Source organism: Pezoporus flaviventris, unplaced genomic scaffold, assembly GCF_033815535.1.
Source record: "Pezoporus flaviventris isolate CSIRO_AGI_PZ_B2104156 unplaced genomic scaffold, CSIRO_AGI_Pfla_v1 ptg000083l, whole genome shotgun sequence".
Classification (NCBI taxonomy): Eukaryota; Metazoa; Chordata; class Aves; order Psittaciformes; family Psittacidae; genus Pezoporus; species Pezoporus flaviventris.
The window spans coordinates 12,333,789-12,358,615 of record NW_026892631.1 but is presented as its reverse complement, the minus strand read 5'-3'; the positions used below and the strand labels follow the sequence as shown (position 1 = coordinate 12,358,615).

At 44.7% G+C, this 24,827-nt stretch overlaps 2 protein-coding genes across 7 annotated transcripts in view; one reads left to right on the top strand and one right to left on the bottom strand.

Moving 5' to 3' along the window:
- Window positions 1–372: 372 nt before the first annotated feature.
- On the top strand, window positions 373–7,438 carry MRPL33 (mitochondrial ribosomal protein L33). 5 transcript variants are annotated; one of them, XM_061475255.1, is made up of 4 exons: window positions 373–415; window positions 2,652–2,670; window positions 4,754–4,860; window positions 7,025–7,438. In XM_061475255.1, the coding sequence occupies exons 1-4, from the start codon at window positions 388–390 to the stop codon at window positions 7,072–7,074; spliced, it is 204 nt and encodes a 67-aa protein (XP_061331239.1). In that variant the 5' UTR covers window positions 373–387; the 3' UTR covers window positions 7,075–7,438. The 5 variants fall into 5 exon arrangements, with proteins under 5 accessions (XP_061331239.1, XP_061331241.1, XP_061331242.1 ...); XM_061475257.1 differs by lacking the exon at window positions 373–415 and adding an exon at window positions 1,734–1,761; XM_061475258.1 differs by lacking the exon at window positions 373–415 and adding an exon at window positions 1,881–1,896.
- Window positions 7,263–24,827, bottom strand: part of RBKS (ribokinase) — a 70,670-nt gene continuing 53,105 nt past the window's right edge. For both annotated transcript variants that reach the window (XM_061475252.1, XM_061475253.1), the window contains 2 exons: window positions 8,155–8,344; window positions 7,263–7,539 (listed from right to left, as the gene is read on the bottom strand). In XM_061475252.1, coding sequence (XP_061331236.1) covers window positions 8,171–8,344 — 174 coding nt within the window. In that variant the 3' untranslated portion in view covers window positions 7,263–7,539; window positions 8,155–8,170. The remainder of the gene's footprint in view (window positions 7,540–8,154; window positions 8,345–24,827) is intronic.

Genomic DNA, 24,827 nt, shown 5'->3' with positions numbered 1-24,827 from the left:
ACCTCTATTTGATGATGTGTTTGTACAAATGTTTAACTTGCTATTTCATTTGAAAATCATCTTTAATGTTGATTTATATTCCTGGCAGTGAAGCCAGGAGGTTGGCAATCCCATTCCATTTCAGTCTGTTCACTGACTGAGGCAATAACGCAGATCAAAGAGAAGAAGTCTTACAGCACTCACATTCTATCATCCTGACTGTTTTCAAGTTCTCACTCTGGTATTCACGGGCAGATTATGTAACTACTAGATTTATACTTCTGAAGGCCAAATAGTAAAGACTGAGCCGATGTATCATTAAGAGGAAGCATTTGGAAATGCCTGGATTGAAACAAAGAGCAATATATCAAGTGAACACTTGACAGGAGCCGCGTGGCTTTCCTTGAGATGTTGTCTTGCTCCAGTCTTTTACAGGGTCAGCCACTTGAGTTTATGCCACAGAATATCAAATTAACTGCATGTTATTAAACATCCCAAGTCTTGCTTTCCATCTAAATACGTCAGGCTGAAATTGTCATTGCCTTAGTAATCGCTAAATAGTCAAGGACTTGAACTCCATCATTAACGGTGTACCCAACGGGTGGGAGAGGGGGAAGTAAGCCACAGAGTTGTTATCCTTTAGAGGGTAACAGCTTACAGTTCTTCTCCTAACTGCTCAGAAGAACATCAAAACTTGCCTGGGTGCCCCCTTGAGCCTCCCTGCCCATGGGTTTTGCACAGTCTCTCATAACACTCATAGGTTTAGTTTCCTAATGCCTCAGACACTTGATACCGCAGTAGTACCCCCTTTTTCACACAACAGGGAACAAAGACAGGTGGGGGTTAGCAGATGTGCTGAAGGATGACAGAATGGATTGAGAGCAGCCCCAAGAAGAAAGGCTTGGGGGTATTGCCTGACAAGAAGCTCAAAATGACCTGGCAGTGTGCAATCACAGCCCAGAAACCAACCTGTGTCAAAAGCAGCGTGACCAGCAGGTCGAAGGAGGTGATCCTGCCCCTCTACTCTGCTCTCGTGAGACCTCACTTGGAGCATTGTGTGCAGTGCTGGGGTCCTCAGCACAAGAGGGATGCTGCTCATGTGAGTCCAGAGGAGGCCATGAAGATGCTCAGAGGGCTGGAGCACCTTTGCTACGCAGACGAGAGGGCTGGGCTTGTTCAGCCTGGAGAAGAAAAGGCTCCATATGGGGAGCCCTCAGCAGCGCCAGTGCCTAAAGGGGCTGACAAGAAGTCTGGAGAGGGGCTTTTTACAAGGGCGTGTAGTGACAGGACAAGGGGCTTTAAACTAAAGGAGGGTAGGTTTAGATTGGGTAAGAGGAAGAGGTTCTTCCCTGTGAGGGTGCTGAGGCGCTGGCACAGGGTGCCCAGAGAAGCTGTGCCTGCCCCATCCCTGGCAGTGTTCAAGGCCAGGTTGGACACAGGGCCTTGGAGCACCCTGCTCTAGTGGAAGGTGTCCCTGCCCGCGGCAGGGGTTGGAGCTGGTCCCTTCCAACCCAGACCATCCTGGGACTGTTCTGTGGGGCTGGGCCCCCATGGCGGCCGCCCCGCACCTCAGGCGCTGCCTCCCGTCACGAGTGCCCGAGCACCCCCCGTCCTCCCGGCCGCCAGACCCAAGCCGCGCCGCGGACCCTCCGGGCGCTAACGGGCACCGCGCCCCGCCCAGCCTCCGCCCTGCGCCCCGGAACCGCTTCCCCGGGCGACCCGGAACTGGCGGTGGCAGCGGAGGGTCTGCGGGCTGCGCGATGTTTGTAACGGTAGCGGCCTGTGAGTGGTGCGGGGGCAGCGGAGCGGGGAGCGGGACCGCGGGGGGGCCCCTGGGGTGGGAGCCGAGGTGGGGAGCGGGGGGGAAGCGGAACTTGTGAGCCCTCAGTGGGGAGGTTGGGAAGCTCCAGCGCTTGAGTGGAGAAATGGGAAGTGGCGGGGGGGGGGGAGGGAGGGAGGGATGTGCCCTCCTGGTGTCTGGAGGAGGTTGGGCTGTGGTGGAGGAACGGTGCCGAGGGAGGCTGGGCAGAAGGTAGCGATGGCCTAAGCAAGACCTGCGTGGATGGAATATAGATCAGCCTTTGTTGGTGGGGGGTTGTTTATGGTTTACGCCGTAGATTTATGATTGCCTTAGGTTCGGTTTGCTGACAGAAATAGGTAATTCTGCCTATTTCGTGCTATGTGGCGGGTTAGATCAGGGCAACAAAACACAACCTTCCGAGAAGGTCACTGTTATCCGAGAACAGCTCTGGCCCGGTTCACTGTGCGGCCACATGAACCACTGCACTGTGACAGGAGGCAGAGCAGGTGTAAGCAAGCAGAGAGTGGGGCTGCAGCTCTCAGTGGCAGAGTTGTTTATGTCATACCTGCCCTATGCGCGTCCCCATAGTGAGTTCATATCCAGCACCTAAAGCATCTGCAGGCTGCAGCGTCTGCGCACCGCAGAGGTAGTGGTGGTGGAAGACGGAGCAGGCAACTGTGGGCACGTAGACGGGTGGAAGAGTGCAAGGTTTTGGTGACAGCAAAGCTCTTTCACAGCCTGTCTGGGGCTATGGCAAAGGCAGGCAGTGGAAAACTCTTAATCTTTATATGTTGCATACAGAGGAAACAAGATAAAATAACTGTTTTCCTTTTTTATTCTTCTTCCTCTTCTTCGTGCTGAAAAAAAACAGTGGCCAAGAGCAAATCTAAGTAAGTGTTTTCCTCGTCAGCTTTTGATTTTTGTTACTACCCTATATCTTCAAGTGACTTGACATAATATTAGGTATTTCTAGCTTTTTGTAATGTACCCGAGAGGACTGCAGTCCTTAAGTCTAGCTGCATCCTCTCGGTCCTTCTGCATGTGTGTCTTTTCACAGGTAAGTGCAGAATGGTATAAACCTCCCTCAGGTTCTGGAATTGCAGCAAAGGCGGGTTTTGCCCTATAGGCTGTTGCATTTTGCAGAGCTGTAATATCCAAAGCACCCTGCACAGGGGAAACACACGTCTGTGCTGTGTGATTAAAGAGAGGCTGTAAATTTTCCCCATGACCTTTCTCTTGTTGACCTTACACTTGTTTTAGTTGAGGAGGGCAAGCTGGGGTACACTGTGGGTCTTTGGACAGGTGCCGTGAACCTTTCCCATGGGCAGAGTGCAGGACACTTCCCAGCTATAGCATGTTTGCGTGTCTGTGTGTGAGCGGATGGGGTGCAGGCAGTGCTCTGGGCATCTTGGTTTGCTCTGTACTCCAGCTCAGGATGTCTTTGTGTTTTACTGTTATCTGTTATTTGTGGAAACAAACAACAGTAAAGCAGGATGTTTCTGTGAGGTGGAAAAACAGCTTTTAAAAATGGGGTTTTTCATGGTAATGTACTGATTTCCCCCACTCCCTTTTCTGTTTTCCCCCTGGTCTTCATTTCTCTGTTCTTTGCATAGTCCCATCTATACTTCAGGAATATGTTATCTCCTTATATTACCTATAAAATTAGGGTTTTTGAATAAGGTGTGTATTGTTCAGAAAAAGGCTTGGCCTCAAATCTGTGGTGCACAAGAATTTTAAGGCCTGGTTGTACGGATACCACTGAAAGGAGAAACCACACAGAGGGTCTGAGGAAGTGGGTGAGATACAGGGGAAATAGTCTGTGTGGTTACTGTTGCTACAGTACTGTACAGGAGAGGATAATAACTGGGGATAATCCCTACACTGTCCTTTGTCAGTTGGTCGCCAGGAATCCAGCATTCTGTTTATTTTGATCTCTAGAGTGACTTAGATTGCAGAGCTAAAATGGGAGAGCTCAAGGAAGTACATTGGTCAGAGCTGCACAAGTGGGGAAGAATGGATGTCTCTGGAAGGTTAATTTTGACAATACAATTTTGTGTTAGAAGCAGGAAAATCCAGGGAAATTAATTGAATGCTTACGTGCAGAGATGTATCCACCTTTACATTGCAGTGCAAGAGAAGGACACAATTTGCAGGCTGGTTACAGGGTTTGACCTTTCTTTTGAAACTGCAGAAGCTGCCCCATGTCTGGGAAGTTGTGCAGATCTGGGCATGCTTCCAGGCTGGAGGTATGGTGTCTCCTCAGTCTCCTGACTTGTCCTGTTCCAGGGACACTGCAGCTGCTGCCAGTCAGCCCCACAGACCAAGAGCCCTCCAGTGGGGAAGGGGCTTCCTGGTGCTGGATTAAAGCCCTGTATCTGTAGTGGGATGGGCCATGCTGATCTGTCCTGCTTCTCCTTTTGCATGCCACTTGTTGCATCCTATCTGCTCAGGTTCTTCTCTGCATGTGGAAGTGATATTCTGTGATGCAGTGTCATCTATAGCCCAAACATCTTCAACTACCATCATCCTTCCTCTGTCGCTGTTCTCTTTTAAGTTACAATGACTCAAGTGTATGCTGATTCATTTTTCTTTTCCTTTTTTTTCCTCCTTCTTTTACTTTCCTTTTTTTTCAGTTTTTCTTTTCCTTCTCGTTCCTTCTTTTCTGTTCCCTTTCTTTCCCTTTCTCTCTTCACTGCTTTGTGGAGGAGCTACTTCTTTCTGGTCTTGTATTCTGTTCACGAGTTACTTAAACTTGATGCTGGATCTTACGGGTTATAGTGGGCTCTTTGTCTGTTGTAAGCTTAGCATATAATACTGACACTCCTCTCCAGAACAGCCATGAAATTGAAATGAAATATCTTACGTGACTCTGCCAAGTTGTTTATGCTGAAAGCTTGTCCATGCCCCGGCAGACGGGGCAGGCCCTTGCTGTGTGTTGGTGCACTGACACAAAGACATTCCTTGTGACTTTAGATACATCCTGGTGAGGATGAAAAGTGCGGCCGAGACAGGCTACTGTTTCAACGTCAGGAGACTCCGGCTGCAGGAGAAACTGGTCCTGTACAAGTACGATCCCATTGGTAAGAGCTGGGGGAAGAAGTCTGCCTGCTCTGTATAAGCTTCTTGGGCTGTGTGGGGCAAAAGGATTGAATGTAACAGGATTCTTCCCATCTAAGCAGAATATGTCATAAGATGTTTCATACTGGGATGACTGTATGGTTGCTGTTCTTTATGACATTCCAGTGGGAAGTAAACTTTACCCTCATTACAGATCGTGGCAGTGAAACAAAGTAATGACTTGCCTGACACATCAGAGCTTTGATGACAGCCATGCCACATGTCAGTGGCAAAGCAAAGTAACACAGGAGTTCTTTCATTCTGTTTCTTTGTGTGGTTTGATAGACTGTGCTACCTCCAACAAGCAGCCACGAAGTACGCCTCAATAGAAATGCTCCTTTATGCTCCCATGGGTGCTCTAGACAATAAATTTTAACCATCACTTACATAATAGACTTTTTCTTTTGAAGAAATAAACACAAGTTCGTCCTTCTCCACAGATGATACTGCTGTCCACGTGACAGTTTGTGGGTTCTTCTATGTTCCTCTGGACTTTGTAGATTTTCTCAGTTTAAGAATCCTGTTTGTTGAGGGGTTATAGCACTTGCCAAGCTGCCTTTTGCTCACCCAGCTTTCTGAAAGATGGCTGAGAGCTTAAGTTTCTGAGGGAGAAATCAGTCTGTAGTTACTATTAAAAAGCTTAATTTGGGGAAACTTAGAACCTAAACCAGAGCATGCTAGAAATAGCATGACGGAGTTAATGCGAGAAAGGCTTACTTAAATCTCTAGAACAGAGAAGTGTATTAAGCAGCTCTAAGTAGATGACATAATGCATGGCCAGTAGTTATGTTTTTCAAGCTTATTTTTTGATTATGTTCTTGTTATCTGACTGACCTTTTCACACTGAGCTCTGACAGTACAGGAGGTTCATGGGAGGTGAGAGGAGCCGCCACAGAAGCAGTATGCTCTCATTGGAGGACTCACGCTGACAGAGGTTGTGGTCCCCTTCTGAATTCCGTACAGAAGGGGAATTGGAGATCACTGGGATTATTTTGTTGACTAAGAAAAGTTGAAATTACTGCATTGAGACATTGTGCAAAGTGATCTTCTAGAAGCTTCTCAAGCTGCAGGGAATGCGAAGAGTAGGAGAGCTCGGGCTAAGCAGCGCTTCTGTTGTGGAACATGTAGTAGGTTGTTGAAGTACGAAATTGGAAGTAATTAAGAAAAAAAAGCTCTGATCTTTGTAGCCGGTAGTAGAACACAAGTGAGAAATTGATGTGAGAAAGTGCTGCATGTGTGAAGGGAAGTAAATCCGAGTCTAGATACCAGCTCACATCAGGAATATGTTAGGAAGCATTTTCACTTGGCATGCATTTTCACCTTATGTTTTGTACTTCTCAGAAACCTGGGACCTCTGCAGAATGAAGCTTTTTAGTGAAGTAGTGGCAGTGGTGCCGAAGTTTCACTACCTCCTAACTGCAGCAACAGAATGTGTTACTAAGTTGCACTATTTCTTAAAATGAAACTTTTATGTGGAAGAAGAGATTTTGTTATTGTGTAGCTTTCACAGGAATTCATATAACGCAGTTCAGTCGGAACAGTGGTGCCGTTCGTATGTCATTGTAAAGCTTTGCTTTCATTTATTTTTGGGGCTTTTTTAAAGTAATGCATTGACTATGCTGAACATGCAGCAGAACTGACTTTGCCAGCATGTGCATCAGGCATTGGAGGCAGGGTCAGTTTGTGCCTCTCTCATGGATCCACAGGACACTTAGTTAAGGTTTCAGTCAGTCCATGAGACCACCTAGATCCAGCTCATCATCTGTAGTTGTTCGGGCTTTGAAGTTGAAGAATAGTAGAAAGCAATAAGAACCTATTTTTGTCCCTACACTGAGCAGCTGTGACTCAGAATAGTCACACAGAGCAGCTGTTGAATGTTTTCAGGCACTCAAATCTTGATACTTATTTCCATAGAGGTAAAATGGACCTCTTAGGAACTAAAAATTACATGTGGTAAAGTGAAAGCACTACTAAACCCTTCAAGACCTGGTTAGCAGCAGCGCTGCACCAGTCGGTTGCTCCACGCTCATTTAAGCAGCGAAGACAGCCATGAGAAAGGGACATAGGCTCGTTGGATTGCATTTTAACACTTCAGGCTTCTTAACAGAGTCTTTTTTTCCCCTCTAGCAAAACAACGTGTCCTCTTCACAGAGAAGAGAAAAATCCGCTCTCTCTGAACAATGACCGGAGTTGATTTATGTGAGAGGAGAGATGGTCTGGGGGGAGGATGGGGTGAATACTGATTCAGAAATCCAGCAACATGGGCTGAAAAGAGAGGAAATGAACTGGGATCACCGTCTCCTGTGATTTGAAGGCCATTGTGAATAAAACAATGTAGAGAGAGAAAATTCTTAATGTCTGGACATAGATCATCAGAGTAACATTTATTTATCTTTTGAGTTATTTTTACAGTACTCAATTAAAAAAAAATTAAATAGCAAATCCCATTGTGTTTTCCATTGTGAAAGAGGTTGTAATCTTCAAAGGAGCTATTGTTTTATACGGCAATAAAAATTAACATTTTCCACAGCAGGAATTCAATGGCAGGATTGCGAGTTTTTCTAACCTACCAGCCACAGCTTCAACAGCAGTGACCACGAACTGGTCATTCCTTGGAGGGGAAGTTCTGCACCAGCACCTTCCTAGGAAAGAAATAAACAGTGGGAACCCGGTGAATTGAGATGAGCTTTTGGAGAAGCTGTGACCACGGCTGTAAGGGCTAGGTTATTGTCAGTCAGGTAAGCAGGATGGAGTTTTCTCTCCTGTGTGTTTGTCAGGCATGAGGAAAGCAGACAGTGTAGTTCTGGGATAGTTTTGCAAGTTTTTCTTCTTTAAGTAGCTCACCTCTTAGCTAATAGTGCTAGAAATGTTTTTCAAAGTCTACCTTAGTAGCACTCTCATCCTCTTTCCAGTCTGAGGGACCTTCCCCAGCCTGGCAGAGCACATGGGAGCAGATGGGGAAGGAGCCAAGTGCTGGCCTAGGTGTCTGCAGCCCAGGACTGACACTGTAGTCTCAAAGCTAATGCTCTGCTTCATGTGAGCATTAGCCCCGTGGTTGTGTGTGGGGCTAGAGAGACCTGCTGCTGTGCTGTGTTCAGAAGACCCCATGTGCCCACCCCGTCTTACTACTCTAGAGCAGCAATGAACAGGATTCCTCAGGTAAGAAGCAAAAAGGCTTTCCTGGTCTTTCCAGGTGGCAGAGAAGAACCTCAGCAGTCAGGAGACTAATGTTGTCTGCGATAAGATAAAATTGGTACCTTGAGCTAAGCAATGTCAGAAGAGGTTCTGGGGCAGGTCCTTTCTATAAGGATATGAAGATTGTGCCCCTGCTGCCTGGACGCTCACTGATGCGACGTAATTAGAATTCCTGACCATTTCCTCCGTGGGTAACTTGGGATAGTAAGCCAGGTAGAAGGCCAGTGCTCCCACAAAACTGTCTCCAGCTCCCTGGAATAAAATGACAAGTTTTAGTAACCTCAGAGAGGGAAACAATTCAGACACATTTACTGGAAAGACAAAAGTTGCAGCACGGGTTGCAGGAGCCAGGAAACTGTTTGGGGGTTGAGTACTATTCACTTTTCTATGCCCAGGAAATTCTGCTGTGTTAAACTGTCGATACGACCGTACTATCCAAACCACGATCCTGTCTTTGTGCCCAGCTGTTGAGTCAAGGTACACGCTGTAATGCGACTGAAAGCATAAAGAAAAGCAAGTGTGCCACAGTTCAGCAACGTGCTGTTCTAAACACTGCTTTTGAAACTTCCTGTTGTTGGAGTGTCCAATTTTGATTTCTCAACCTGAATGTTTCATTAAAGTTATTTTTCCCTCCTTTAACTTCTGTTTTTCATAAAGGTCAGTGGTAGAAGGGACAGAGAAAAGGGGAAAAAAAAAGAAGCCACGTGGCTTGTGGCATCTGTAAATTCCTGGTTGCAGAAAGATACATTTGGATGCCTCTAGAACTTGGCTGCGGCTTATTATAAAGGTCCCACTCATGAAGGTCTGTGCTGTGTATCTCACATAACCCACTCTTACTCCTGGGGCAAGCTTTGGCACCTGTGATGATTTGCTGTATGAGTAGAAGACAGGTTCTCCTGGCAGCTATGGCCCTTTCCAGCTATCCATCCCTGGGCCACATCTCCCAGCAGAGCTGTCCCATGCTCTGCCCACCCTGCATGATGATCCCTGGGCAAACAGGGAGGACACCATGCCCTGCCTTGCTCTGAGGTACCACCTAGTGCTGCTCTGATCAGCAGAGAGTGACAACTGTTTGCCTCACAAGTGCTTTTGAACAGTAACTGCTGTTTTGTGATGTTGACTGCTCTGTAAAGTCCCCAACAACTGGCAAAATGATTCATTTTTAACTAGATTTGCTCATTTCATTCCACAGGGTCCCTGCCCCCTCCTCCCCTAAAACTGCCTTGATCTCTAAGGCCAGACTAATAGCAATTCTTGTTGATATCATAAAACTGGTTCTAAGGTCCCCTTTTTGAAATCATACTTTTTATCAGGAAAAGCATTACACTGAATGCACTGGTAATATCTTCTGCATTCAAAACCCAGCACATGGACTATCTCCCCTCAGGGGATTTGCCTCTGGAGTTGTGATAAATAGGCCCCAAGAGTCATGGGACAAGAGCAAAGGGTCTGGAAAAGTTAGTTAAGATAGCTGAGCAAAGTTTCTAACTGGAAGTTAATGTTAGGAAGTAGTTTTCCAGCTCTGAGTTCTAGTGGTTCTCAGTGTTAAACTCCTACTTCCCATAAAATGAGCTGCATGTAAGATCATTCCAGCTAAAATCCCACCGCTTCCACAGAAATCTGTCCGTAACGTTACAAGCAGCTGACAGGCAGGGCAGAGCAGTGTGGCAATGCAAGGGGACCCTACAAGGGTAAGCACAGGATACAGGCGCCCACACCGTGCCTTGGCTCTCTTTGTCCAGCCCTTCCACAGCAGCTGTTTGCATTGGCGTTCCCAGATGGGAGACTCCCTGCTTAACTCTATCTCCCATTGCCTTCCCAGTGGGACACGATGGAGAGCGGCATCTGGCAAGGCAGAAGTTAACAGGGAAGCTGTACCCCTGGCGGGCAGCACCTGTTTCAACAGTTCTGTATTCCTGAACATGGGCAATCGAAGGCTTTTATCAACTTCTGCTGGGCCTTTGTCTCTCTCCTGGTTTCCAGAGTGCTCCCACAAAGGCAGGTGGAGCAGGAGCCCGTGAGTGCTAGTTAAGCATTGCCAGTGCCCTTTGTCTGATGCATAATACAAGAATCCCTGGCCCATCTCGTGAGTTTATAATCTAATCAGTGCATGATTAATTATTAAAGCTATTTTGGCGCTGCTGTTACAGACAAGTAGAATTTCAGATCTGTTATGCTGTAGCTGTAGCAGGAAGAACTCATTTTTACATCAAATATTTCTCATGCCATGATCACTGGGTAATGGAAGTGGCCAAATACTATTTTCATGGAGAATGCTCAGAATATCAGGTGTCAGATAGCAAAAACTATTACTCACAAGCAGCATCGAGCAGAATACTGGCTTTCTCATCTTTTTAAATGGAGGTAACTAAATACTGCCCCAAATATTTGCTGCACTGTTTGCTACTGGAGCAAGAAAAGACTAACTGCACTTCTCCCAGGTCTTAGCATGGATCATGGCAAGAGAAAACGTAAGTGATTCTCCTTGCAATGTTACTGTGCCTCTCCACTTGTGGGTGATGCACTGACATTGTGAGGCAGCTGTAGATCTCCCTTTTGGAGAGGCTGGACAACATGAGGGGACTACAAAGGTGGAAAAGGGGTGAAGAGCAGATCTCCATGCAGAATGGAATAAGGCCCCCTAGATAGAAAGGATTATGGAATGACTGGGACAATATACAGAAGGATTTGATGCCCAGAAACTTTTGCTGAAATCCTTACTTCCCATACATAGACTGAAGGAGTTGGTATCTCTAAAGCTCAGCTACCGCAGACCCCAAGGGTGTCATATGTTCAGTTGCTGGTCAGTAAATGTTTTGTATGTGGGGTGTTTTCAGTATAGCTACTGAAGTGCAAACAGCGGCATGCATCAGGGTGATGATGCAGATGCCCTGTTCAACCTCACTTCTGGTCCATGCAGACATGACTGGCCAAACATGCCTTAAAAAGCAATAGCAGAACTGATTCAGCTGCAAGGTTAACTGCAGTAAAAACTATTTTCAGCTTACAGAAATAGACCTTCCCTCTTTGGTATTGTGGATTAAGCTACATTGGGTTTGGTAGATTCAGAAAAGGTCAGTGTAGAGCAGAAGGAGGAACCGGCTCAGAGTAAAATCAAGATCATCCAGACTCTGGATTAGCAAATACTGATTTTACATTTACCTGTTTCAAAGTCTTCTGTAAGCAAAAAAAAAAAAACAACCCTGCAACAACAAACAACTCCTTTGCAAAAATAATGAATTATGAAAATGACCACTAAGGTGCATTTATTCTGCCCACTGACAAAATATAAACACAGGATATGTAATATTTTACATTCTTCAGCATTTCTTTTCCAGGAATTCTAAATCCATTGCAGATTTTGAGATAATCTTCATCTCTGTGAGTGCCTGGAGACAATTCCTTCCATAAGTATAAAAATTGAACTTGTTTAACCTTTCCCTAACGCTCGTTTGTATGAAATAAAATAGAAAGCTAGATCAAAAAAATAAGGCCTGATATGGTGTGGCTCGCTCTAAAATGTGAATGTTATGGGTTTGACTAAGATTTACAGTTTTGAAAACCTATTTATACTCTGTGCCACTAGTCTGGAAGGCCCTTGTTTTCCTGTTTGTCTGGAAAAGGGCATTTTTGTGTGTTACAATCCAGCACCGATTGAGATTCTGTGCCTCTAGAGAAGAGAAAACCCACGAAAACACTTCTATTTATACCTTAGCTTTTGTTAGTCCTGATTTGTCAGAAGCTGGTTCACAACTTTAGTAGAACTATTTTTATACGATGCTGCCCTGAGAAGCTTTTTAAGGAAAGTGCTTTGTAAGTGGAAACTATATTGTTCAACAGACTTTCCAGCAACGAAAGCATTTTTCAACCAATCATGCGTGGAATAATAGGATGCATTTCACTTATACAATAAGGTATCTTGTTCACCTGAAAAACTGGAGGCCACGAGGCCAAAAGCACAGTTCACAGCGTTTGCAGCTGCTTTGTTCCAGGGCAGCCTCTTGCTCAGGCTTTGCCCTCCCTGCCTGTCCTCTTGGGCAAGAGTGATGCCAACCATGTAAAAACAGGAGGGGGCTCTGGCTCATCGTGTTATTGCTGAACCACAGAAAACCTTCCTCAGCTGCTCTTTCAAGAAGTCACATAGAATCATAGAATGGTTTGGGTTGGAAGAGAACTTAAAGCTCATCCAGTTCCAACCCTCCTGCCATGGGCGGGGACACCTTCCACTAGAGCAGGTTGCTCCGAGCCCCTGTGTCCAGCCTGGCCTTGAACACTGCCAGGGATGGGGCAGCCACAGCTCCTCTGGGCACCCTGTGCCAGCACCTCAGCACCCTCACAGGGAAGAACTTCTTCCTAATACCTATTCTAAATCTACCTTCTTTTGGTTTAAAGCCATTCCCTATGTGCACTCTGTGTATTACATGGATTCACTCCATTAAATACATTGTAAGAGCATGTTCCCAAGGAATGATGTGTTGTATAGCAGTACAAGAGAAACGTTAGGCATGCCTGTAATGATAAATGCTTCGTCTAGTGAATAAATCAAAACATCAATCCAAAAGCTGTCAAAAACTGCATTATAATGTAGAATCAATGATATTGCTTGCAATGATGCTTCTAGTCTCATAAGAGCACTCATAGCAGTGCAAAAATGAATGAAGCCTGAGGATTACATTGATATAGTGTAGTCTAAATGCATGGCAAGACAGAGATGCCCAACTGTGCTGAAGGAATTGGGCCTTGGAGAATTCCTGTTGTATTTATAGCACTCCAGAACCATGTGATACTGGATTATGCTGAGGCTGTTATCGCTTTGTGTCACATCTGCTCAACATTCCTTGCTGTTCTCTTGCCTACTCTGTACCCGAACTACAAATTAGCCCCATGTAACACAAAAATAGCTACCAGTGAAGATGCTCACATCCATTCCTTGTAAGCAAGGAAAGCCTAGGTCTCCCTACAACAATCCCCAGCTTGTGGGTTGATGAAAGGTTACTAATGGAACCGGTGAAATATTTCCAGCCCTCAGGACATACTTGGACACTCCTGTGCCATGAGGGTCTATGTCTCAGCTAAGAGAGAATTTTAGCTAAAATACTCAGGGAGTGAAATATCCCTTGGTAACTGTGTGGTGGGTTCACCCTGGCTGCAGGCCAGGTGCCCACCAAAGCTGCTCTATCCCTGCCCTCCTCAGCTGGCAGAGAAGATACAAGGAAAAGCTCATGGGTCAAAATAAGCACAGGGAGAGATCACTCACCGGTCACCATCATGGGCAAAATAGACTTGACTTGGGGAAATAAGTTTAATTAATTACCAATCAAATCAGAGAAGGATAGTGAGAAACCAAACCAAACCTTAAAAACAACTTCCCCCCCACCCCTTCCTTCTTCCCAGGCTTAACTTTACTCCCAATTTCACTACATCCTCCCCCCAAGTGGTGCAGGATGACACAGGGAATGGGATTGCGGTCAGTTCATCACACACTGCCCCTGCTGCTCCTTCCTCCCCAGGGGAGGATCCCTCACACTCTTCCCCTGCTCCAGCATGGGCTCCTGTCTGCATAAGCCACAGCTCCTGCCAGGAGCCTGCTCCAGGATGGGCTTCCCACAGGGTCACAGCCTCCTTCAGGCATCCCGTGCTCCAGTGTGGGGACCTCCGTGGGATGCAGGTGGAGATCTGCTCCACCGTGCACCTCCAAGGGCTGCAGGGGCAGAGCCTGCCTCACCATGGGCTGCACCATGGCCTGTGGCAAAACCTCTGCTCTGGAGCCTGGAGCACTTCCTCTCTCCTGCACTACTCTTGGTGTCTGCAGATACTGGTGGTGGGCTGTGCATGGTTGTGCTCACAAGAGCAGACCTTTAGAGGTCACAAGCTTCTAAAACATGAAATAGCTGAAAATTACAAGGAGATTTCCCACTAGCACTGTTATTCCTATATCTGTGGATGGAATTCAGAGACAGAAAGAAATGATAAAAAGTCCTTAACATGGAACTACCAAATTTTGCAATAAAACCCAAGTAAACTTGGAACAAATAAGCAGGGCTCACCTTCCTAGGTTTAAGTTAGGTGCAGACTAGAGAGCACTGCAAAGCTACTTGGGTTGAAGATAAAGGAGAAATGCTCAGAGAAGAACTCTGCACACTGTGCTCCAGACCTTTGGGGTCTGGATCCACAGCTGCATTACTGTGCTTTATCTGTGCTCTGGTAACTGAGTGTTTCTGCAGTCTTGCCACAAGGACAAGCTAGAACATGTTACCTTAAGCTGAAAGACGATACAGAGAGAGAATCCAAGGCGGTAGTGCTTGTCTGCTCCTTTCTCCTTCCCCTCTGTCTTCCTCAAAACACATTGCCACTGCGTGTTGTGGTCTGCATGCTCCAGACCAAGTCCTGGGGAGCTGTTGTGCTGCTGCCTCACCACATGCTCCTTCCTCCTAGCCACGTGCAGAATGGCTGTATTTGGCCACTGTTTGACAACGGCAGGAGGTGTAAGCTAACACGTTTTAATTTGCATTCCCTGTAGGTTGACAATACGCTCTTAACTAAGTGATTCAGACTGCAGTTTCGTAATAGGCTTAAGCCAATCCATGGTTATGTTATGGCTGAAAGGCTCAGTCCTCGCTCATGTTTTTATCCTTGTCTCATGTTCCCACACCCTCCTCTACATCAGAACTAGCGCTCGTGAGGTCAAGCAGTGAAGCAGATCAGTTCTCTGATCCTTCTGAAGGCTAAGCCAGCCAACACTGACCAAGAAACACGCAGATCAGCAAGCTGCTGTATTACCGCAATAGCTAGTCCAGTGCAAAGGAGAGAAAGGTTAGAAACACTCCTTTCAGCAGCAGCATGATCTTGGATCAGCCTAAGCCAACTGTGAAACCTCACCCTCGGTCAACACCAGGCAATTCATTAACTCAGTTGTGTATCCAAGACATAATACTCTGGCTTCTCACTCGCACAGGGAGAGCTGCCTGTTCCACTCTTCCCCCTCCACCCTGTGGGCTTGGACTGGAGGAGTGAGGGAACGATCACGCTTCCTTTCTGTCTCTTTTCCAGGCTGTGTTCTGGGAAGCTGTGGGAAGGAGCAATCCCTGACTTCCTTGCATTTATATTGCATCGTCATACTTGCATAGCCATGCAAGGGGAAAATTTCTTGCTCACTTACTCAAGCTGAACGAGGGCAGCATGTCCTCTGGTCCTTCACATGTCTTGAGAACTTAGAGGTAACTCAACTACACCCACTGCAGACTATCAGTTGGGAAACATCAAAACCAAAGTGCACCGCAAAATGCTTCACATCAGCTGTCAGGAATTTTTACCCACTTCCTGACAGATTTCCTGATGGTTCATTAACAGTGATTAATCAGCATGACCGTTAACCCCCTGCATTCCTGAGAGATTAATCTCGATACAAGGCCTCCTGCATGCATTTTCTTTCCTTTCTGAAACATCCTACTACATGAAGTTATTCACTGTTTCTAAAACGATCAGTGACAAGCATTACAGATGCATGAATTCCCCTATAAAGTTATCTGGTTTGTGGTGAACGTTGGAAACAAAACATACAGCATTCACAGCTCTGCAGTTTTTAATTTGTATGTCATCTAAAAAGCACAGCTGAAAGTATCTAGAGATCTGGCAATAGCACATAGTCCTGCTTTACATTCCAAGACCCCTGTACAGCATCTGTTTTGAAGGCAGGTAATAGCGCTCCCATTTCAGAGGACAGGAAATGAACCCAACTTAAGATCAAGGATGTTAAGAACACCCACTTTGAGACATCTGTGGGCTCAATCCAGAGCTCCTGATCTTGCAAGGACTTCAATGTGGGTCACACCGGCTACCCATCCTTTGAAAATGAGGCACAGCTTGGGAACCCCAAAACTGATGTGTACAAAACTACTAAGTGGACCTCCACGAGGTGCCATGTTTCTGCTGCATTCTCAGTCGGGATCAGAACAGAGGAGCTCCCACCTTGCTGTTTGCAAGAAAAGCACTGCAAGGTGGCTGCGAGGTGATGGCTTTCTCTTAGTGCACAGTGAAGAAATCTGGGAGGGAGCATGGGAGAGCTTCGTTCTGCCAGGTAATAATATTCCAGTATGCCACTCAACACCAGGGAAGAAAGTTATTGCGTGTTACAGACTAACCCCAGAAAGCCAACAAAGTATTCACCCACAGGGAACGCTGTTTTCTGAATCATCGAAACAATTCAGTGTGCTGATGCTCATATAAACTCCTTTCAACTCCAGACAGCATTAATGAGAGGTGACAAATTTATGTCTTTCTTACACAATGGAGTAAGAGCACTGAACCAGGAACTCTACACACTGTTTGGAAAACAATAGATCCATGCTGCTGAACCTGTGAAATTCCCATCAACAGAACAATTCGCCGCTACTCGGATTCCTATGCTACCAGAGTGATAAGATATTTTGGCAAGGAATATTTCAATTTAGGATACAAGTCTGTGTAAATCATAGAATCATAGAATAGTTAGGGTTGGAAAGGACCTTAAGATCATCAAGTTCCAACCCCCCTGCCATGGGCAGGGACACCTTATGCTAAATCATATCACCCAAGGCCTCGTCCAACCTGGTCTTGAACACTGCCAGGGATGGAGCATTCACAACCTCCCTGGGTAACCCATTCCAGTGCCTCACCACCCTAACAGGAAAGAATTTCCTCTTTATATCCAATCTAAACTTCCCCTGTTTAAGTTTTAACCCGTTACCCCTCGTCCTATCACTACGGTCTCTAATGAAGAGTCCCTCCTCAGCATCCCTATAGGCCCCTTTCAGATACTGGCAGGCTGCTATGAGGTCTCCACGCAGCTTCTCTTCTCCAGCCTGAACAGCCCCAACTTCCTCAGCCTGTCTTCATACGGGAGGTGCTCCAGTCCCCTGATCATCCTCGTGGCCCTTCTTTGGACTTGTTCCAACAGTTCCATGTCCTTCAGTTAGCTTTTGCCTTGGTACATGATTCTTCCCCCATTTCACATCTATGTTCTGTGACCTCCTTTCATCTGATCTGAGAGTTCATTCCTCACAGAGAAACTCAAAGTCAGCAGAGGAAACCCTCCACACTTGGTTGTTTTTTTTTTTGCTGGAGCACATATAGAAAATTTATGACATACAAAACACAGTACTGGAGAACTCTCATCACACTTCAGCTCAATACAAAACTCTCCAGTGGCACTCTTGCAAAAAGAACAACTTATACACCAAGAAGGATCAACAATGGGAGCACGTAGATATCGCCACTAACAGAAACAAGATTGCAGCTGAACATGCTACAGGAGCTCTAGCTACCTTTCCCAAAGCTTGAGCTTGCACAGAATCAGTTGTGGTTGAAGTTTGTCACTAAATGTATCAGCTGCTCAGAAGGTTGATTTGTACTTCTCAAACTGGTTTATCAAGCCTCAACAACACACAGCTCGTCTCCTACCCTAATCAAAAGCTTCACTTATCTCACTTCCTTGAGAAGTACTCCATTCCCTTCATTATTCATGTCACGCTCATGCCAACTTGTAATTTCTTCCTAACAAAGCTCATGCTTAGGTGTTAATTCACAAATTTCATGTAATGAACATATGAAACTACAGCTGAAGCCCTGCCCAGAATACATCATGTTACGCTGATAGTACTCTGCAAATACTGGCAGTAGGTTTCCCTTCCAGACAATGAGCCAATGAGCTCCCCAACCAGGACAGAACTGGCCAAATTGTCATGACTGTGTCACATCAGGGCTTCAGGACCCCATAGTCTAACAGCCAAGTCAGAAGGGAAAAACCTCTTTGCTGGGCAATTTCACTAACCACACGTTTTTTTTTTTCTCTCTGACTGAAAATGCCAAAAGACTCTTAGTGATCCCATCTAATCTGATGAGATGCACTCAGAATGACACAACTGCCATCTCGCCTGGAATTGATCAAAAAGCCATTCTTTTTTTGCACGAAAGCTCCATATGCTCGAGTGCCTCTTTCAAAAGTAACTAGGCTTTGTTGGCTGGCCACTGCTCCTGCCTACCTCAGAACTACATATCCTGGAGGGAAAAAAGAAACCACCAGACTTCAGGAGTTGTTTTTTTTTTGTCTGAGCTCACTTTAGCGTTGTCCTCTTGCCAGCTCCCTGCATTCTTCTTCCTACTGAGTTTGTCTAAACTTTTCGATGAGTACTCGAGCTGTATCTCCTCTCTCTAGGTTCAGCCAGATGTGACCTATGAGCCAGAACTGCTGCTCTCCTCTAGAGTATTGTTCTCTGTAACCCACCCATTCTGCTGTCCTTAACCTGTGGTGGGGCAGATGTGCAGAAAACAGAGTTCCCACACCTCAGTCATGGTTTCCAGCAGTAGGTGACCACTAAGGCACTGCAAGCACCAAAAGGCATTCTCTGTGGGATTCCCTGTAAAATGGATCTTTATAATGAACATACTTACTGCATACTTAATGATTTCAGTAACAAAATCACAGACAGCAGCTATGAGGCATAAGACTTTCCTTACCCCTTCCCTGTATTTCATAGAATCACAGAATGGTCAGGGTTGGAAGGGACCTTAAAGCTCATCCAGTTCCAACCCTCCTGCCATGGGCAGGGACACCTTCCACTAGAGCAGCTTGCTCCAAGCCCCTGTGTCCAACCTGGCCTTGAACATTGCCAGGGATGGGGCAGCCACAGCTTCTCTGAGCAACCTGTGCCAGTGCCTCACTACTCTCATAGTGAAGAATTTCTGTGTCTATTTGTGCTTTGAAAGGAATAAAAGCAATACTACTTATAGCCATTGCTATAAGTAAATATTGTTGCCAGAATTTGGAATTTGGTTTTCTACAGTGGAGTTGTTCTAGAAGAGCTGGTTTTATACCTGTGTGTCTATCTCTACACACACAGTCATAAAACCCTGAGAAAAGTGACAAAATCATTACACTCAACTGTAAACTCTCTATTAAAGACATTTCTATAAGTTACTGTCATCAGTCACCAAAACTTACAGCTTTAGCTTCCTTCCATTAGTCTAGCTTAAGCTGTAAAACATATTCTGTCCTTGGGACAGGCTACTAAAGATTTCAGTCCTTTACTCTTTATAAGAAATAAAACTTCTGGCATTTTCTGTGGTTAGAATTTGCAAAAGCAAGAAGCCTGATTTCCCCACTATTCTCATTTCTCTGTTCTTGTTCTTTTGAAAACCTAATTATGCAATATCACCGATCCAGCACAAACCTTTCTGGTTTCTGTAGTGACCAGAATGGGCAATGTAATCTCTGCTGGGGGAAATCAGGTCTTAGTTCATTATCAACATTACTGCAATTGGGTAACTAAGCAGGCAAGGGGCTCTGGGGCCAGGCTTGCCTTCTCTCTCACCATAGCCAGAACTCATGAACAGATTGAGCAGACTAGGTTACATTCCACAACAGCCAGGATGATACCTGGTTCTGCAGAAACTAGCTTTAAGGAAGAAAAGGAGGCATAAGACATGCGTAAGCTAACCATAAACACAAGAGGTAAAAAATACTGAGGAGTTTGGCCAGGAATATGCTGCACTATTACACAGCAGATCACATTTGCAGCTTCCTACGGCTCAGGCCAGAAAAAGATGCTTGGGAAGGTGACGCTCTGGATGTGCCAGAAGCGCCAGCTTCCACTAGCTATTTTTAACTGCAGGAATTTAATTAGAAAGGATGGCTGCACACAGTTGGTCTTCCTTCCTCTCCATCCTTTGTGCAGCTCAGATATCCCCGAGTGCTATACACCATTACAACTGACACTGTCTTGTATGCATGCTTTGGAGGCCCAGTGTCTGCTCCAAGCACAGGGTGAGCCACATAGCAGGACTGAACATCCTCTTGGAGGAGACCATGTGCTGGCTTCGTTGTAAAGACAGGGGGAGAAGAGCAAATCAAGAAAAGGGATGCAGCATGTTCCACTGCAACGATTTTGATTTATGTTGCAAACCACAGCTAGCCCAAGAGAAGCAATAAAAGGGCATGTCCTACTCTGCACTCAACCTGTATAAATTTTACCAGTGTTTCATTTACTAAAGCATCCCAGAATTGAGGTGGCACAAAGACAGCTTGAAGATATTTCTGATTTTAGCTTCCCTAGACCTTATCAGAATATAATCTCAGGTCCAGATGTTGGATGCTGGATTCTTCACTCGTTCTGTCCCCAAACAAAACAATTCAGTTGGTGCAAAAATGCTACCAGCAGCCCTACTTTTTTCTGTCCAGGCCAATCAAATGGGTTAACTTCTGAACTGGAATATTTCTCATTATGACAATAGTGGAGCCAAAGCATGTGTCCTTGTAGTGTATCTCCACAAATCCCTTACAGCCTCTTCAAGAAGCATCCAGTGCAAAGCAACTCTGCATTACTATGCACTTTTTCATTCACATGGACATCTACAATGATGTCCAGTTCTAAAAATGAGATAGCTGATACCCTGACAAAATTTTTCCTCCAGTCCTAACTCTGGTTCAAGAGAAGTACAGAGAAGAAGTTATGGTTTTATCAAGGGAAGCAGGTTCACTTGCCACTGGCAAGCCAGTCCCTGTGCGCTTTTGTTCCTCATCTGCAAAGCAGTGGTAAGAATAGCACTTTACCTTGTATTGTGAGTGTTGTGAGTACAGAGGTAGTAAATAATGTAAAGTGCTTAGCAACTTACGTAAACATGTATACAGAACAAAGATGTAGGACACAATGGGACAAAACATCATGAATTGATATGGATGGTGTGTAGCCCAAACCAAACAATTCTTGGTATCACTAAAGTAACTGGGACAGAAACTCAGATTTATGATGAAGTTTTTGTTGCCTGGCACTCTGTAATCTTAGAAGGGGCTTTAAAATATCTAAATATTGGTTTTAATCTTCTTTTTATTCTACATCTTCATTAAGTACCCCCTTGTAATTTAATCCAATTTGTGGCAAATGCTAATACTGCTTTGGGCCCACTTCTCCCTGTCAGCTCTATCTGTTAAATTATGCATTTCCATCTGGAAAGAAACTGTACAGGACTGTAGGCTCTCTTCCACTTAAGAGTCAGGAATGGAAAGGGATTTAATTAGATGCTCCGTGGTTGAGAAAAGGACTAGAGCAAAGCCTGGGTGGTCTGTGGAATCTTCCACTGGAAAACAAGGCTGCAAATTGTTCTGTGCAAGCCTGCTTCTGTTTGCTCATTTTGTTTACATTGTTTGTTCTTAACAGATTAAAATAGACAGTTACTAGGCAGATAAACAGTGTTTCCTTCCATGATAATGCTGTCTAGAAGTAAAGAGAGTAGCATGGGTCATTTTTTGGCTGCATGACCCCAACTCGCCATGGAACTTGGAGAGGGTATTTTTAGCTGGTGTTTCAGAGCACCTAATCGCTAACATTTTTTGTTCCATTTCTCCTACCTGTGAAGTGGGGATAGTATAGCTTTCTGCTCTCAAAGAGGAAAGAGGGCTTGCTCTGCCATTTCTCAGCTGACTGCCGATGCAGAGAGACGCATCTCATGCAATCCCTCTCATCACTGGCTGGATACCTGTATACACTTCGGCCACTGGCCAATCCTTCAGAAACAGAAGTGTCTTCAGAAGGCCTGAATCAGAAGCAGAAACTTGTGATGAGCCAAACAATTCCCATCTACACTTAACCGTGAGTCAACTCAAATGCAGTGATTTCAGTCATGTGCCCTTTCACAGTTCAGCTGAACTTCAGAACATAATAGACGCAGCTTTAAATAGATTTACAGTGCACATTGCTGATTGGAGTGTCTGGAAGATTAACTTATTCCTCGTGGTTTTTGTGTTCCAAAATTCAATGGATTCCATATTTGTAAAAGAGGGAACGCAGAAGTCTAAGTCAGAAAGTGGGCTATGACTGAAACTAAACTTATTTATTAACCTATTTTGGTTGTGTGTTAAAGAAAGGAAGCTATTATGCTGTCGGTTTGTGGGATGTTAATGGGAGCTCTGGGCATAATTACTCTGTGTTGGTGTGTGAATAAACCCCACTGATAGATAAGCTGTTTGCCCTATAGTAACTTTTTCCCTTTCCTTGAAGAAGAAAGGGAAGATAAGAAAAGAAAAAAGAGAAGAAAGGAGAAAAGAAAAAAGAGAAAAAAAAAAGGAAGAATAAAAATTAAGAAAAAAAAAACAGAAAAAGAAAAGGAGAAAGAAAAAGGAAAAAAAGAAAAAAAAGAAAAAGAAAAAGGAAAATGAAGAGAAAAAGAAAAATAAGGAAAAGAAAAGGAAATGGAAAGGGAAAAGAAAAGGAAAAGGAAGAAGAAAAGGAAAAGGAAAAGGAAGAAGAAAAGGAAAAAGAAAAACAAAAAATATGAAAAGGAAAAATAAAAAGAAAAAGTGAAAAAGTGAAAAAGAAAAGAAAAAATGAAAAAGGAAAAAAGAAAAAAGAACAAAAGAAAAAGAGAAAGAAAAAAAAGAAGGAAAATAGAATCTTGCCCTTTGTGGTCATTTTACTCCTTGCTACAGCCTTGGGTAGGAAAAGGTTAAACACTCAACAACATTTTTCTCTTCTTAGCAAGTTAGAGAACTGTACATCAGACACATTGTCTGCCAAATGCTTCATTTACTACCAGCTGCATTTTTACTTTGTTGAGAGATAGCCGAAATAAAATCACTGTTCTTTGTGGAAACGGCGTGCTAAATAATGTACGGCTACAAGATTATTAAATAGCAAAGGCATTTGATAATATTAGAGTCAACCACAAGTCCCACTTCTGCTGATGCACAGAATTTTGAGTAATTAGTCATTGCACAGAGTGTTGTATTTATATCCCCTTGAGCTTCAGACGTTAGGCCACAAAGTCAGGAGACAAAGAATTGCTGTTATTAGGAGGACTGTTTTGGATTTATTTATATTCTAAGGCTTTATTTCAGTGTCCACTTCACTCCTCTGGCTCAGGCTTCCTCCAAACCAGAAGATACAGCAAAGTCAGAGCATTTTAGTGTAAACCATATTTTTACAGACAAGACCTCTTAATTTCAAGCAGAACTTCAGTGAGTTTGCAAAGCCCCCAAAGAAGCACAACTGGCCTGAGGTTATATGACAAGCCTGGGAAAAAGGCCTCCCAGGTTCTGTTCTGATCTCTAACAGACTTCTCATGGTTTACATGCAATACATTAATAGCAGCTCCAATTTACGGATAGATGAATTGGGATACAAAGAGGACAAGTAACTCTCCCAAGGATTTACAGCAAGTCTTTTGCAGAGCCCTGGAACTCTTACTCAGTCCTTTGTTCAAATTGCTAAACCACACTGCCTTCTTTAGACCACAATTACTGCACAGGCCTGAATACTGTCACATATCTAAAATTATACAGCTATACACTTATATGAGGCTTTATTAAAATAAAGATTGTGTAACATCTTCAGAGTTCAGTGCAAAGCTGCACAGTGAGCACTCAATTGCTTAAAGACAGCCTTTTTAATTGTCTCCCATAGCAAAAGAGCCAGATGTAATATATCGCAATGAGAAACCAGAGGGAAACTTAGCAGGATTCGAACACAAAACATCTGATGACAAATTCATATTCTAGCAATGAGCCTTCATTTTGCAGAACTGACATGAAAAAACAGTGGTAACATTTATGATTGTGACAAATAGTATGTATCATCTGTCTCTGAGAATGTCACACAGAGTAAGACTCTATGGAATAAATCACACACTCATGTCAAATTTCAGGCATAACTGAGTAGATTAAGTTTTGAATTTGATCATGTCTCAAATGAGTTTCCTGTTCATAAGCATGGCTTATAAAGGCTATAAGGCTAAGGAGATCAACCTAAGCTGAGATCCTCAGCTTCCCTCAGCAGGTTGTGTACTCTCTGTATCCAAAAGCACAACCAGACAGGGAAAATGCTGGTATCATGAGAAATGATACAGGGAATTTAATGTTGTGCTTCGAAATACTGTGAAGTTAACCATGCTGGGTTCTCCATGAGATTTAAAAGGGAGACCATGGACTTGTTTGGACTAGGGGCACCTCTGTGAAAAGCGATCACACTTTTCCATTTAAACATTGTGTGCCCAAGTGTCTCTGTTTGCCTTCACAGGGAATACATCCATGCCTAAGCCAGATATGCAGATGCCTGATCTCCTGATTGTGAGTGTGCTAATGCAGGACTTTTGTGCACACAGCACTGGCATGTGTAAACCCTGCGGTCAAGTAAAAGCTGATGAAAAGAGCTTAAGCAGAGCAACTGTACTTAAAACTCCTGATGGGATGGAAATAAGAAAGTCACCCTAGCTGATGCAAGCATGCATGGGTGCTATTCAGCATCTTGATTCAAACTGGGCTCTAGAGCAAACCAGAGGTTTCAGAAACTAACCCTAGAGTACTTCCCTCTCCAGAGTGACCTCTGTGCTGGCAATGGGGATGTAGGGGGTGTCAGTGGGGCAGCTCTGGCTTGCTTGGTCATCATTTTCCACTAGTACCTCCACACAGGAGAGATTCTGCCTGTGCCAACCCTCCAATTGAAAGCATAGATCCTAGACAGGACACCCCACCTTCAACTACAAGGAGCAATGACAGTAAAAGGCAAAACCCCGAGTCCCGGGGTGCAGCCCCAGAGCCAGCAGACATGTTCCAGCCTGCCACAGCTTCTGGCCACTAGACTGACCCACCGCCCAGGAAGGCCTGGCATGGACAACCCATGGATAACCTGGAGCCCCCACAAAGCCCACCTGCACATACCAAGCCCTAGGCAGGCCTCCACAGTACCTCAGGGGCACGATTTGGTCCCCA